At 37.1% G+C, this 15,937-nt stretch overlaps 1 protein-coding gene across 2 annotated transcripts in view; it reads right to left on the bottom strand.

Moving 5' to 3' along the window:
* The window catches only part of ACER3 (alkaline ceramidase 3), a 111,228-nt gene that overhangs the window by 39,631 nt on the left and 55,660 nt on the right, over nt 1-15,937 (bottom strand). The window contains exons 3-4 of one of the 2 annotated variants that reach the window (XM_033120669.1): nt 13,776-13,828; nt 1,265-1,317 (exon numbers count right to left, since the gene is read on the bottom strand). In XM_033120669.1, the coding sequence (XP_032976560.1) occupies nt 1,265-1,317; nt 13,776-13,828 (106 nt within the window). The remainder of the gene's footprint in view (nt 1-1,264; nt 1,318-13,775; nt 13,829-15,937) is intronic. The other variant, XM_033120670.1, reaches the window with a different exon arrangement.

Raw genomic sequence — 15,937 nt, 5'->3', positions numbered from 1 at the left:
ATCCATTTGTTTACGTATTGATGTCTGCTTCCAAGCTACAGCAGCTAAGTTGAAGAGTTGCCACAGAGACCATAGGCCCACTATGCCTAAAATAATTACTATCTGGTCCTTTACAAAAAAAAATTCAGAAGATCTCTATTTTAGTAATATAGTTTTTGAACTATTTTGAATTTTACATAGAGGATATACTTGAGCTAACAATGATGATCACGTTGAAAAGAATCAGACAACCGTCACATAAGGGGGTCAGTGATGTCTTAAGTATTGTGCGAGGGAATAGAAGGTATTGTAGAAGGTAAGGTTATTAAACTTGTAGTACAATTTCCAACTCTGACACTTACTAACTTCATGATCTTAGGTGAGTCACCTAAGCATAAGCTTTGCTTGTATCTGTGCAGGAAAAAAAGGGTTCTACAGAAAGTAACCTCACAGGGTGACCTGATCATAAATTCCTAAACAAGCAGGTCAGGATGGGTAGTCATGCCCCAGGCATATAACATTTTTAGTAAAAGGTTTATCTTTGCTTTAAGCATGTCTTGTCCATTATTTTTGTGAATCTAGGTTAACACACCTTTGACTTAAGCATAACCACCCTCAAGAAAACACATAATCTTATTAACTGTCCTGTAATCCAATCCCTGCCTTGCTTTCTCCCACCTTTATGTAATCTTTTTAAAATTCCTTCCTTAATTTCAAATGCATAAAAGAAACTGCAAAACTGTTATTCTGGGAGCATTTGAGATCTTGCTTCCTGGCACTGTTGTCAGTATTGGCTCAAATAAACTGGTATACAAATTCTCTACAGGTTTGGACGTTTCTTACATGGACATATCCTTAGACAAATTACTAAGTCTCTCTGTGCTTCATTTCATCATCTATAATACATGGACAATATTCATTTATCTTGACAACTGTGAGAATTAGAGATGACTTGATATCTCTAGAACAATTACAGGTACAAAGTAGATAAATACTATTTTTATGGCATAATATATAAAATCTTTATCTAAATTTGTATGCATTCATAACTCAAGGAAAAGCAAATGATGCAACTTAAGTCAAATTTAAGTAAGAGTCTATCTAAATTGGCTATAAGGCATTGAGATCACAAAAGTTATAATCTTCTACAACATTACAATCTCCCCGTAACATTGAGTTAGTTATAGTACTTAATTTACTATGAGGCATATATGAATTTTAAATATACCAAACAATTGAATTTTAAACTATATCAAACAACTCAATTTTAAACTTAAGTACTTACATGCAGTACACAAAAATACAACAGCTATAAATCATTGGGAGTTCATCCAAAAGCTGTAAGAAACAAAGGCAGATAATAGGACTTGAATACTGCAGAGCTGCAATTATTATGTAAATCAAAATAAAACATCAGAATGATGAAGATGGCCACCTCATTATCTCTTTTAGTAGCTCTTTTACATATTTATCATCATCTAATTTACTTTGAGTGTGTATGTTAAGCCAGGAGCAGAAACCTTATCTTAAAAGCCACCTTGCGGTGATCCTGTCTTGCTTTACCTCCTAGGGGCCTGGGCGGTCTGGACGGTGACCTGCGGCCAGTGTGTGGAGCTGGAGGGCTTGGTCACGCCCTGAAACCCTTTGTCAATGAAAACCCCCTGAAGCACTCACGCGGGAACAGCCTCGTTTACCCCCTCCTATAAAACTCCACACCCCTCTTTGCTCAGGGAGGTTATGATCTTTTCCCTCTGCTCTCGCCTGACCTCCCGCACCTCAAACACGCCACAAAAATTCTAATAGACCGATCTTGGTCTCGCGTGACTCATTCCTTCAGCCGTGCCTAACAGTGTATATTTAGTTTATTGTTTTTGAACAAACAAGCTTATCCATCCATCTGTCTACCCTAATCATTTGGTGTCACAAACTATGGTATCGCACTTCCAGGAAAGAATGATGCCCACCAACATTCTGTGGGTCCACGTCAGGTCTGTGGGTCCTATCAGTATTCTTTGCATTTCTCCCCCTTCCTATAGCACTTCGGATGGATAAAATGTCCACTAATATACACAAGAAGAGATATTAATAATCAGGAAGTCATTTAGTTAATCTAAGTAACCTATGTCTCTGAAAAATAGCATTATCATTATTAGCAATAATAATAATAATATTACAATAATATATATTATATATTATATATAATAATATATATAATATATAATATATAATAATAATATATAATAATAATATAATAATTATAGCTATTATGTATTCAGCTACAAGCTAAGTGTTGTAGATAGGTTATTTCTAATCCTTAAACTAATACTATAGAATTTATTTATCCACTAGATATGTAGTTAATTAATTCTTTAATAATATATCAACTATGTGCCACACAACGTGCTAGAAACTGAGAATACAATGAAAACAAGACCCGGTCACTGCCTTAAAGGAATTCACAGGGTGCTCCTTTAAGTAAGGTAGAAAAATGAAAAACATGTAATTAAATATAGAGTAAAATTCCAACAAAAGAGGCATACAGAAGCCAGAGAAGACAGTGGCAGGAAATGAAATGGGGTAGTAAAGAAAGGCATTGAGGGAAGAAAGAAGAGAGCTTATGCAAAGCGATCTGTTCTAGTAAATTACTAGAATAATGAAAATAGCAGTCATAGCAGTGTTTCAGCAGAGGTCTTATGGTTAAGTGTTTTACATTCATTATCTCATGTAATTTACACAACAATTCTAAGACTGGTACTATTATCTCCATTCCAAGATGAGAACGCTGAGGTTTAGACATTTTAAGCAACTTGTCCAAGATCACAGAGCTGGTAAGTTAAGAGAGCCAGATTTTGAACTGACTCTGGAGTACACCTCTACATTATGTTGCCTCTAAAATCTCTCACTTGAATCACCTTTAAATGTTCAAAAAAACCTTGCACAGTATCATGATATGCTATAGATAAATCTACCATAAGTTTTATTATATAAAAAAGATTCCTCTAGTTAAAGTTTTGAACCAGAATCTACTGGCTTTACATTAAAGATCTTTTGCATTTTCATCTTCTTTATTAAGTTTTCAGGTGTCAGCAAAATATTTGTGCAATTATTTGGCCATTTCCACAATGTACTGAGGTATGTAAATGGCCCATTTTGGGGGAATCTATCCATATATCTGGAGGTTAGGACATAAAAAGATCTACTTTCTGTGTGTTATCCCATAGGCCTATTCATATAGTCAATGCAAGGCAGCTGAAATAATTGCTGTCATTCTTTTTTTTTCAAATGTTCACAAAGTTTTTATTTATTTTTATTTTTATTGGGGAATATTAGGGAACAGTGTGTTTTTCCAGGGCCCATCAGCTCCAAGTCGTTGTCCTTTAATCTAGTTGTAGGAGCAGCTACTTGAAAAAGTCAAGTTGACGTTTTCAATCTTTAGTTGCAGGGGGCGCAGCCCACCATCCCAGGCCGGAATTGAACCGGCAACCTTGTTGTTAAGAGCTCGCGCTCTAACCAACTGAGCCATCCGGCCACCCCCTGGCAGCTCAGTGGCAGCTCGTTGTTTCCAATCTAGTTGTGGAGGGTGCAGCTCACTGGCCCATGAGGGAATCAAACTGGCAACCCTGTAGTTAAGAGCTTGCTCTCTAACCAACTGAGCCATCCGGCCACCCACTGCTGTCATTCTTTTATTCATTGATTCAACAAATTTTAAGCACTTACTATGTGCCTGGCACCATGCTATGTGCAGGAGACCAGATAGTCCTTGCTCTCATGGTACTTTACAGGAAAGAGAGGCATTAAATAGTTAATTGTATGAAAAATTTGTAATTATAATTATAATAAGTGCTATGAAGGAAAAGTATGGAGTACCAAGACCATAAAATAGGGGTCCTAACTTAGGGAGTCATGAAAATTTTCCTTAAAGAAGTGACATATAAACTAAGACCTGAAAAATGTGCAGGTATGAGTAAGATGAAGAGGGACTGAAGGGAAGATGAGAACCCTAAGCAGCAGTAACGGCATGTGCAAAGGTCCTGTGTTAGGAGGGGAATGTAAAGAACTGAAAAAAGCCCAATGTGGCTGAAGAATAATTAGCGATGAAGAGAAGGGATATGAAATGAGACTAGAGAGATAAGCAGCAAACAGACTACACAAAGTGTTTTAGGCTGAAAGGGATTCTCAATTTTATCTTAAAAGCAATGGGAAGGCATTGAAAACGCTTAAGCTGGATGACTGTTTTCATTGGCTTGGGCTGCTATAACAAAATACCACAGACCGGGTGGCTTCAACAACAGAATTCATTCCCCCCAGTTCTGGAGGCTGGGAAGTCCGAGATCACAGTGCTGGCAGTGTTGGCTTTTGGTGAGAGCCCTCTTCTTGGCTTGCAATGGCCGTCTCTTCTCACTGTGTCCTCACATGGAGGGAGAGCCAGCTCTCTGTCTCTTCTTATAAGGGTACTAACCCCATCATGAGGACCTCCACCCTCATTCCCTCATCCAACCCTAATTGCCACCACAAGGTCTCATCTCCAAATACTGTCAAACTGGGGATTAAGTATCTGACATACGAATTTTAAGAGGACACAGTTCAGTCCATAACAGCAGTAGTGGTGTGTTTTAAAATACAGGCTTTATAATTATTCAGGTATGGTGAGGCTAACAGATCAGCAGATGACTGCCATTGAAAAGACAGTCTGTTATTCACAGTTCCCAAGAGGAGGGGACAAGCTATGCCACATAGAGCCACACGGGAAAGCTCCAGCGTCAGTCAGGAGAAAGAAGGAGCGAGGGAAAACACAGGCGACAGCCTTTATTGTGGTTTCCAAGAGAAAAGCAAAGCAAGGATGGGTAAATAGGTTTAGCACTGGCTAATATGAATAATTTCAGTAGGCTCAGGGGTCAAGGGGCTATCTTTAGTGATTTGGGCAGAGGAATGCTGCCTGCTGGAGTGTAAGAGGTGGTTTAGAGTATACGCTCTGGACTGGTTAGTTTGCATAGGTATGAAAGGCACAGTCCAGGATGAGTTGTTTGCTATATCTATGAATTGGCTATCCCTGGGAGGGGCAGTCTCTCACTATTCAGTGAGGTCCCAGATTCCAGAGCATCAAGAATACAGAAAATAAGAAAATGTAGTTGTTATGGAGTGAATGTTTGTCACACCCAAATTCATACGTTGAAGTCCTAATTCCCAAGCCGATGGTATTTGGAGATGGGCCTATGAGAGGTAATCAGGGTTACATGAGGTCATGAGGGTGGAACCTGTGTCAGGGAATTAATGCCCTTATAGAGACACTAGAGAGCTTTCAAGGAGGAGGCTGCCTGCAGGCCAGAAAAAAAGAGCTCTCACTAGACCCAATCATGCTGACATCCTGATCTCAGACTTACAGCTTCCAGAACTATGAAAAAATAAATGTCTACTGTTTAAGCCACCTAGTCCATGGCATTTTGTTACAGCAGCCCTCACTGACTAATACAATAGTAAGTACAGAGAGTACCAAAAAATGTATACACATTTTAAGAAAGGAAAACTGTATTAAAATTGTAATACTCAATATATACAGATAACAAAAGATGAATACTAGTCACATTTGACTTCTGCAATTACAAGAGGTGCTCAAAGTGGTTACCATCAGCGTCCAAACACTTCTGATTATGGCGAACTACTGCTTGAGCAACGCTGACCAAAGTGTCCACTTGTGTACCTTTTTTTGACACCCCCGGTCTATGGTGCCAGATCAGGTATGTGTGGAGAGTGCTCTAAAGGGAGAAAACATAAATGTGGGAGGACTAGCTAGGAGACTACAGCAATCCAGGCTAAGGAAAGTTTCTACTTAGATTAAGGTAGCAGAATTGGGAATCGATGTAAGTAAACAGGCTTGAGAAATATTTAGGAAGTAAAATAAACAGGGATTGTAATTGATTTGATATAAAGGTGAGGGAGAAGAACTGCCCAGGGTGACTCCCAAGTGTCTTGCCTAAACACTTCAGTTGATGGCAGTACACTTTACTGAGACTGTGAAAACAGAGAAAATTACAAGAGCAATTTTCAACATGTTGAGTTTGAGGTACCTGTGAGACAGTCAAGTAGAAATCAATCAGGTAACTAGGAATACAAATCTGTAGCTTGGAAGAAAGGTCTGGACTCCAGATGTTGGCGACTTGCTTATTTGTTTAAAGAAACTAAATGGAACAGAGCATAAGCTAAAAGGGCATAGATTTTAAAGTTTGGGTGATACAAATCCAGTAATCTTATTTGAAAACCATAACTAGCAAAATTATGACCGGTACAAGAAAATGGAGTTTCAGGGTGGGGTGGGGTGTGTATCTGAAGATGAGTCTGAAGAGGCAGGCAGGGGACAGATCACAAAGCCTGTGCTTCAGATTTATGAGCTTAAACATGGGAAGTACTCGTATTAAAGAGGTTTAAAAAGTGATATGCCATCTGGAGACCAGGGACTGTGTTTTACACATCTCATCCTCAACACTTGTACAAAGCATAGTCAACATTGCTCAAAGAATTCAACAGTGATAATAGTTTTGCTTGTAGGAAGAATATTTCTGTTCCAGCGTGACAAATGGAAAGGGGAGAAAGGGACACCAATCAGGAAGCATTTACAGGAATCTGGGTTGGAGATGATGGATTATGGTAGTGGCAATGGAGATAGCTAGAAGTAAATGTATCCAAAAGTTATTATGAAAGTTGAATCAAGAGGTTGTAAAAGTGAGAAAGTAGAAGAAATTAAAGCTGAATCACAGGTTTTTGGCTTGGGCTTTTGGTTTAAGATGGTTCCATTCAAGGAGATGGAAGCAAAAGAGAAAGAAGGGTGGTATTTATAACCAGAACATCTGTTGTTTATATTATAAAGTCTGAATTAGCTTACATTATTACCCAACATTTAACCTATTTTTGTTTTTGTATTATAAGTAAAGTTATAGGTGAACAAATATTTTTCTTTGGTTTTATTTCCTAGAATAAGTAAGTTTATTTTTACTTATGAGACATAGATGAATACATTCCTTTTCTACTAGCATTAATTTTTTTCTAATCAAGCATATTACATACTCAGTACAGAATACTTGGAAAAAGTAGGAAAAACACAAATAAAAAGTTAAGAAATTGTCTTTAATTTCACCCTCCACAGGATTATCAATAATTGTGTATATCACTTAGTGAAAGCAAAAAAGAATGAGTTGAATGAGTGAATAAATGAAAAGAAAATATGGGAGAAGTCTTCTAAAAACGTAAAGCCTTTATACTCCTACCACCATCAATGCAAGACAAAGTCCTAAGACAGGTAAAGGAAACAACACAAAATGAAATTTGGGTCCTAAATTTGTCTCTAACTTTCTGTATAACTTTAGTCAAGTCATTTTCCCTTTCTTGGGCTGTTTTACATTTATAAAATGTGTAGATTGGACTAAATTTTTAAAATTTCTCCTAATAAAAGCTCTATGATTCTAAATCAATTCCATTTCCAGAGGCCTTGCTCTTGGCTAGTTGCCACAAGAATGTGACACATTAATCCTGCGAAAGGAGTTAGTAATACCTTAAAATGTTACCCTTCACAGGGGCACACATAACAGTACTCGAATGAATCCCTAACAATGGATTAGTTAAATGGTTTCAGACATTCTGACCGGCTGAAGAAAAGGAAGAAAACTAATATTTATTAAACACTTATTTACCAAATCCTATGATGGCACTTTCACATACGTCAATCAATTGATCCTCATAATACTCCTACAGATATTGTTAAACACATTAGACAGATAAGAAAACTAAGGCTCAGCAAGATACGGTGGTATATCTTAAAGAGCCAGTAAAGGCATAGAATCAGAACTGGAACCCAAGAAGCCATGTAGGAATAATAAATCTGAAGAAAGTACCATCCAACCTCTAAATCATTCTTAACACTGTCCTGTCAATGTTTGCTTGAGCTCCCTTTCGGCAGAGCTGGGCCCCGAATATCTCTACAGCTACAGCAAACAAAGTTCAGGCTGGTGGAGTGGCTCACTAGTGGACCCCCAGAGTTAGCTAAGTGGCAGCATTGCCATTTCTTAATTCGCTTCAGTGGTTGTGCATAACAAATTATGGCCTAACATAGCGGAGACAAATTTATCCTGAAAGGAGACAAGACAGGGAGCCGGCAAGGAATATTTACAATCATTTTATGTTTACATTAAAGAGATGAAGAAGCTGTTTACACAAGTCCTTCAATATTGATGATTCTTCCCCTGTCCTCACTCACTGGGAAAATGAATTGTATATCATTTCTGCTCACAAAGACAGCACATAAAACCACGGGAAGAAAATATGGCATTTGTATAATTTGTCCATGAAGTTGATAAAGTGGTCTTATAGTAATGATAAAGCACATAATCAAAGATCTCAGGATGAAGGGCCATCTTGTCCATCCAAATGCTGGTTATCTTGCTAAGAACCTTGCCAACAATTAAGTTTATATGCAAATCAAAGTGTGTCCCACCTCTGTCCAAAATCTGTTCATGGCTCTCAGGGGACAAAGCCCAAGAGGCTTAGATCTGGCCTTTAGTTAGTTTCCCAAACCCCATCTCCTGCAGCGTAGTCCGACGCTTGCCCCAGAGCAGGTCCTCAATAATTTAACAAAGTTAGGAATCATTACTGGTAGCACAATCGCCATCATCACCACACATTGCTATTCCAAGGCTACAACCATCATGCACTACCAGCAGTGCCCTGAGACGCCAGACATACTCTCACAACTGGGGTTCCAGTTGGCCTGGCAAATTCCTATTCATCTTTGACAATGCAATTCAAACATGTGTCTGACGCATCTCTGTGAAACCCCTTCTCTGACCTTCTTCCCTAAGTAATTCATTTCTCTTGCCATTTCCACAGCACCCTGTATCGTCCTTTACCATCGCATTCACTGGCATATTACCTTCACTCCTAGACCATAGACTCCAGGAGAGAAGAACAGTATTATCTTTACCTATCATACCTGTTTCTCAGGTACCAAATAAAAATTTTTGAACTAATCAGAGTGTTTTTCCAGTCTGTGCTCGGGCACCTCCAACGTCAGAGGACTCAAGATTGATCTCCCAAGGCAGCTCTTACCAGCTACTGGCTCAGAAAATTCTTCCCTATGTTAAGCAAGATGTCTCTTTGTCTTTAATCCCACCGGGACCACATGAAATGAACCTAATCCTCTTCAGTATGTCAACCCTTAAAACACTGATTCATAAAACACGTATGCAATGCTATGTGCCAGAACTGTGATATAAATAGGGGACACACCAAGGTCAACCAGAGAGAGTCCCTGCTCTCAGGTAACTGACATTCTCATAGAAAAGTCAGACACATAAGTATATTTACAAAACAACACTTGATAAGGGCAGTAATAGAGACACACGGAGTATTATGGAAGAACATAGAAGGGGTACATATCTCACACTGAGGCCATCCATGGAAGGCTTCCTGGAGGAGCTGCCACTTTGCCTGAGGCTTACAGGCTGAACAGGAATTGTCCATGGGAGAGAAGGGAATGCGATAGGGCCCGACATGAACAAATGCACAGAATAGAGAGAGTCTGGTGTATACAGCTGAGTGGGGGTAATGGATCCTTCTCTTTGTAATGAAATATCTTCTCTTCTTCAGGCCAAATACAGTCGTGCACTGCATACCAACATTTCAGTCAACCACGGACAGCATATGAGATGATGGTCCCATCAGATTATAATGGAGCTGAAAAATTCCTATCGCCTCGTGCTGCTGTAGCTGTTGTAAGGTGTTAGTGCACACATTACTCACGTGTTTGTGAGTGACGCTGGTGTAAACAAACCAGCCAGTCATATAAAAGTATAGCACGTACAATTACAGTAGAAGGCTACACCATCTAGGTTTGGGTAAGAGCACTCTATGATGTTCGCATGATGAAATCATCTAATGACATATTTTTCAGATATCCCCATCATTAAGTAGCGTAAGACTGTATTCCGGTTCCTTCCCCTCAGGCTAGAATTTTAGTTCTTTCACCATTCTGGTGTCTCTCATTTGAACATATGCCAGGTCAGTCCTCAGAATTGAATGCAATATTCTCGTCACAATCTGATCATTGCACAGAAGGGGGGTGTATGCCCTACTTAGTTTAGATGCCCAGTCTTGCCAGGCATCTTGCCTCAGCATATTCATCCAGTTGTTTCTTCATACATGGGACATACATATAAAATGGGACTTCAGCAAAATTGAAAACTTTTTTGTTCAAATGATGTTATTTAGAAAGTGAAAAAACCCACAAAATGGAAGAAAATATTCACAAACCATATATTTGATAAAGGTCTAGTATCCAGAACATATGAAGAACTCAATGATAAAAAGGCAAATAATCCAATTAAAAATGGGCAAAGGATCTGAATAGATATTTCTCTTAAGAACATATACAAATGGCCAATAAGTACATGAAAAGATGCTCAACATCATTAGTCATTAGGGAAATGCAAAGCAAAACTACAATGAGATACCACTTCACACCCACTAGGATGAGTGTAATTAAAAAAACAGACAATAACAAGTATTGGCAAGGATACAGAAAAATTGCTGGTGGGAATGTAAAATGGTACAGCGACTTTGAAAAAGAGTCTGGCAGCTCCTCAAAAGGTTAAGTATAGAGTTACCATATGATCTAGCAATTCCACTGCTAAGTATATACCCAAGAGAACTAAAATATACATCTACAAAAACATGTGCATGAAAGTTTATAGCAGCATTATGCATAAAAGCCAAAAAGTAGAAACAACCGAAATATCCATTAATTAATAAATGGATAAACAAAATGTGGTATATCCATACAATAGAATATTATTTGGCTTAAATGAAAGAAGCCAGACACAAAAGATCACATATTGTATGATCCGTTGTTATGAAACATCCAGAACAGGCAAATCCAGAGAGAGAGAGTGTAGATTAGCGGTTGTCAGGGGCTGGGTGGAGGGAGTTAACAGGGAGAGACAGCTAATGGGCATAGGGTTTCTTTTCAGTGTGATGAAATGTTCTGTAATTAGATAGTGGTATACTTTAAAAGGGTGAATTTTAGAGTATGTAAAGTATATCTTTAAAAAAACACATTCACCTATATATCCATATTATCAACATAATATCAGGAAATCAACATTAATTTATTACTACCAAGTAATCCTCCGACCCCATTCAAGTTTTTCGAAGTGTCTCAATAATATCATAAACACACACAAACACACACGATCCAGTCCAGAATCACACGCTGTATTTAGTTGTAATGTCTTTTCACTCTCTCTTTTCCCTTTTTAGTTTTTTCTTTTGTTTTTTGTTCTTTTTTCACTCTCTTTCAATCTTAAACAGTTCCTCAGTCTTTTAATTGGAAGACTACCTGCCAGATGTTTTATAGAATGTCATTTAATTTGATTTTGCCTGATGCTTCCCATGAATAGATTCAGATTATGTATCTTTGGCAAGAATATCAGAGAAGTGATGCTATGTTCTTGCCACTATATCCTATCAGATAGCATAGAATTTTGATTTGTCGCATTACTGAAGACACTCATTCTGATTCCTTGATTAAGACGTTGTCTGCTAGGCTCCTCCATTATAAAGTTACTCTTTTTCCCTTTACAATTATTTTGTGGGGAGGTACTTGGAAACTATGTAAATTGAACATCAAACTTTTAATTTATTCATTTACTTATAATCACTTATTGTTTCATTTATTATATCATGTATTATTTTAGTATGGACTCATGATTTCCCATTTTATTCAATGGGTTACATAATCAATGGATTTGATAACTGTTATAATCTGCTACTATCGTTACTTATTTTGAGCTCAAATTGTCCCAAATTTGGACAGTGGGAACCCCTTCAAATTGGCTTCAGTGTCCTTTTGACAAGTCCCCATCATTCTTTTAGCATTTCCATTCTTTCTGGCAGAAAATGATGTTCCAGGCTTATACTGTGCTTTTTTCTGCCAGCTCTTAGAATCAGCCTTGGTTCCTTTTACTGGGGAATGATTTTTAGAAATCAGAGCTGGGTATTAGGTATGCTCTTGCTATTGGGGTTCCCTGCTCCCAAGCCCTCTCCTGGACAGAGCTGGAGGAGAATGGATGTATGTACGTGCGTATAGAAATATGTATGTATATATATATTATGTATATATGTATAAATAAATATGAAATGTGTTATTTATAAACTGTGGGTGATTTTGGTCAAATCAATCAGCCTCTTTCAGCTCTAGTATTGGAATTTGTAAAATGTGAGTCGTAACTATCTAAGATACTATACACTTAATAATTGCTAGAGCTGGACAAATTCCAATCAATTTTTAGTATGATAAAATGCAAGACCTTATTTATCAGTTTACTATTGAGCTGTTGCTCACTGATATCACTGTTCTGATTGTTGGTATTTTCGCCATACAGTTGTTAAACATTTTGAATATCATTCCTGCCATTTCTCACCATTTGAAGTTCTAGCTTGATCACTGTTGTCAGATACACCACACGTTGTAATGATTCCTTGTTTCTGTTTATGTCATAGTGTAACTCTGGTATGTCATCTCATCCTTTCACTACCTAAAATGTTTCAACTCATTCTTTCAGATTCTATTCAAATGTCTTTAACTTATAGATTCTTCTAAGCTCCACTGTGTTGCCATAGGTTATTTTTACTTCTTTAAAAATAATTTTCATATTGTATCAGTGTTTATAAATCTGTTCTCCCAGGCAGAAAGTATGAGAAGAAATGTGTTCTATACTCAATTAGATCAGTCCAGTATGTTATTCATTCGCATATTCTCCAAGTCAAGTATGGCGTGCACAGCACAGCATGCATTTGACATCTTATTATAAATATGTAGTGAATATTAGAATCAATTCTAAGAATTCTTACACATTAAATACAGCTGTAAATAATTTATAGACTGTTGTATACACATATCCTTCTAGAATAGCGCTGTCCAATACAGTAGCCACTAGCCTTATGTGGCTACTGAGAACTTGAAATAAACCCAATTTAAACTGACATATACTGCACGTGTGAGATACACAACTGATTTCAGGACGTGAAACACTTCATTAATAAATTTTTATATTGGTTACATGTTGAAGTAATAGTAATACTTTGGATATATTGGGTTAAATAAAACATATTATTAAAATTAACCTATTTCTTTTTAATTGGCTTTTTAAATGTGGCTACTAGAAAATTTTAAATTACATATGTAGCTCACATTATATTCCTACTGGACAGTACTGTTCTAGAAGTTTCTGGGTTTGTGATGGGGAAAAAAAGAGGTCAAAATATTGAGGACTAAATATATGGCCTCCTTTGAGCAAAGGCAGTAGATAAAAATCCTGGCATAGCTCTAAAACCTTGCTAAATAGAGGGACCAGATCATTCAAATGGATGCCATAATAGACATAGGGAATGCAGGCATCTAACAATAAGAATGTGTTATTTTGGTGAATTGATTGTGTCTTTTTAAGATGTCTCCATGGGACTCTCCTCTTTAATCCTGCTCTAAAATTGTACATGCCTGCACAGAGGTGGTCCAAAATAATGCTCTCACTTGCTTTCTCTATGGACAACTTATTTGCTTGCCTCTTTATTTCACTTAGTCAACCTGGATCCTTTAGCCCGAAGTGAAAAGTCCAGATTACAAATCCCATCTTTTTTTTTTTCCTTCAGTCTCTTATCTTGATACCATCCTGTAGCAGTGTGCTCTTTTCTCAAATATGAAGTGTCTCTGGATTAGGAGAAATAAGCATTTTGTCAATTTCGCCATTACTGACCTGCATTTCATATTTCAGAGTCATGTGGAAGCACCAGGATCCCATTCCTACGACTGAAATTAAAACAAACAAAAAAGCCAATTAGCATAAAATTCTTTGGAGGTGGCCAGAGTGACAATAAGACATTTCAAATCACAGAGTTTTAAGAACAAAGTATATGAAATCTTGTGGCAGTTTACAGCAGGCTCTGCATATGCTCTACAATTAATGACATTTTGGCATAGAAAAAAATAAGTGTAGTATAAGTTCTCTTAAATTCCCTCCACTAAGTGACTTATCAGATTAATTAATATTCTCCTTTGTTTCTATGAAATACATTGCCTGATGCTCAGGGAAAGCTTTAATGTTCACCGCTGGTTAGCTACTCTTCAGTACTTCCTTGCACTTCGGATTCAAATAGCTGAACTGTTTGCTTACTAAGAGCCAGTCGGTTATGTTGTTCCCAAACCTGTTAATGCCACTGTATTTAGTTATCAGAACTATGACTGCAAAGAGAGCTGCTGTTTCTACAAAAACTATTTTAAATACTTAAAACAGACTCAATAAAGGTGAATTGCTAATAAAAATAGTTATTGAATTAGGTATGGGTAAAGTATGTTACGGATTAGGAAAAACAGTAAAAATCTGAAGATTCTGTATTCGTATCCCAATGTTCTTCCCAAGTGCTTCTATTTTAAATAAACTGCTTTCATTTTAGAGTTTAAAAATTTTTTTTTGTTTTTAATCCAAGAAACACTTAGTAGAACTAAAATTACAACTTCATATTCAAAGGCCCTGCCCTACATCAAATAATTGTCAAAGATTATATAACTATATGTTGTAATTAAAATAAACCTTTACGGTGGGTATGTATTGTTTTCAATAATTATATGCTTCGACTTTTTAAAAATCAACTGACCAAATATCAGCCCCTATCACATCTGATCATTGAGCTTCTACTGTGATTCATTCAATTCAGTTCAACAAGCATTTACTGAGCTTCTTCTCTTTGCCAAAGTCAAGTCAGTTACAGATGCTGAGGGACAAAGAAAAGATCCAGTCATGGGCCTTAACGAAGCACATAGTCTAATGGAGGACACAGATAGATAAATAGAAGAGGCCAGTACAAGTAGACATATAGAGCACAGAGGAGGGGCACTTATGGAGGAAGTCAGGGAGCGCAAAAACGACACCAGAGGAGTGAGACTTAAGGATGTATAACCAGTGAGCCCAACCAACGTGGTGAAAGGGGTATCACCTAATAATTTGCACGAAGCCACTTGAGAAAAATTTCAAAATCGCTATTACTCTTGCTTTAAAAAAAATCCCACTATACACATTGCATTATTTTTCACTGCTCAAAATGAGATAAGAAAAGTAAAGAGTTATTGTACTTGCTTTACTAAAGAAGTGAGGGAGTAGGATGGTTGGTGTCTTTTTTCCACAGAAGAAATTAGAAGGTGTAAAGATAGATAAATTATTGGAAGGGGAAAAAACAACCCCTGTGAGTTATTTAAAGTCACGCAATATTCTGTGAAGTTAGAAAATAAAAATGAGTGGATGACTATTCATCCTGAAGGGAGACTGGCCACTTAATCATGCCTCACTGAAGGAATATTTTTATCCAAACATTTTCAAATGTTCTCATGGTGGGTTATTATACAGCATCAAAAGTCTGTTTTTTAAGAGATCTCTACAATTTATTTGCTTTCAAAAACCCATGTAGAATGTAAAGAAATGTAAGAGAACAGAATTACCTATCTCTACACAATATTTTATATTTTGTCACTTTAAAACAAACCACCGGTATTTGCTAAAGTTTATCAGCTTTATGGGGATATAATACACATACTATAAAATTAATTAATTTAAAGCGCACAATTTGATTATTTTTAGTATGTTCGTAAAGTGTGCAACCGTCCTCACTATCTAACTTTAGGACATTTCCATCACCTCAGAGAGACACCTTATCAGCAGTCACTCCCTCTTTCCCTTCAAGCCTCCCTTTCCCTCCTCAGCCCTAGACAACCATTAATCTATTTTCCATCTCTATAGATTTACTTGTTCTGGACTTTTCATATAAATGGATCATACAATATGTGGTCTATTCCGCCTGTTTTCTTTCACTTAGCATAATATTTTCAAGGTTCATTCATGTTATAGCATGTATCAATAACCTATTC

The sequence above is a fragment of the Rhinolophus ferrumequinum genome, chromosome 11, assembly GCF_004115265.2.
Source record: "Rhinolophus ferrumequinum isolate MPI-CBG mRhiFer1 chromosome 11, mRhiFer1_v1.p, whole genome shotgun sequence".
Lineage (NCBI taxonomy): Eukaryota > Metazoa > Chordata > Mammalia > Chiroptera > Rhinolophidae > Rhinolophus > Rhinolophus ferrumequinum.
This window is presented reverse-complemented; position numbering and strand designations above follow the sequence as displayed.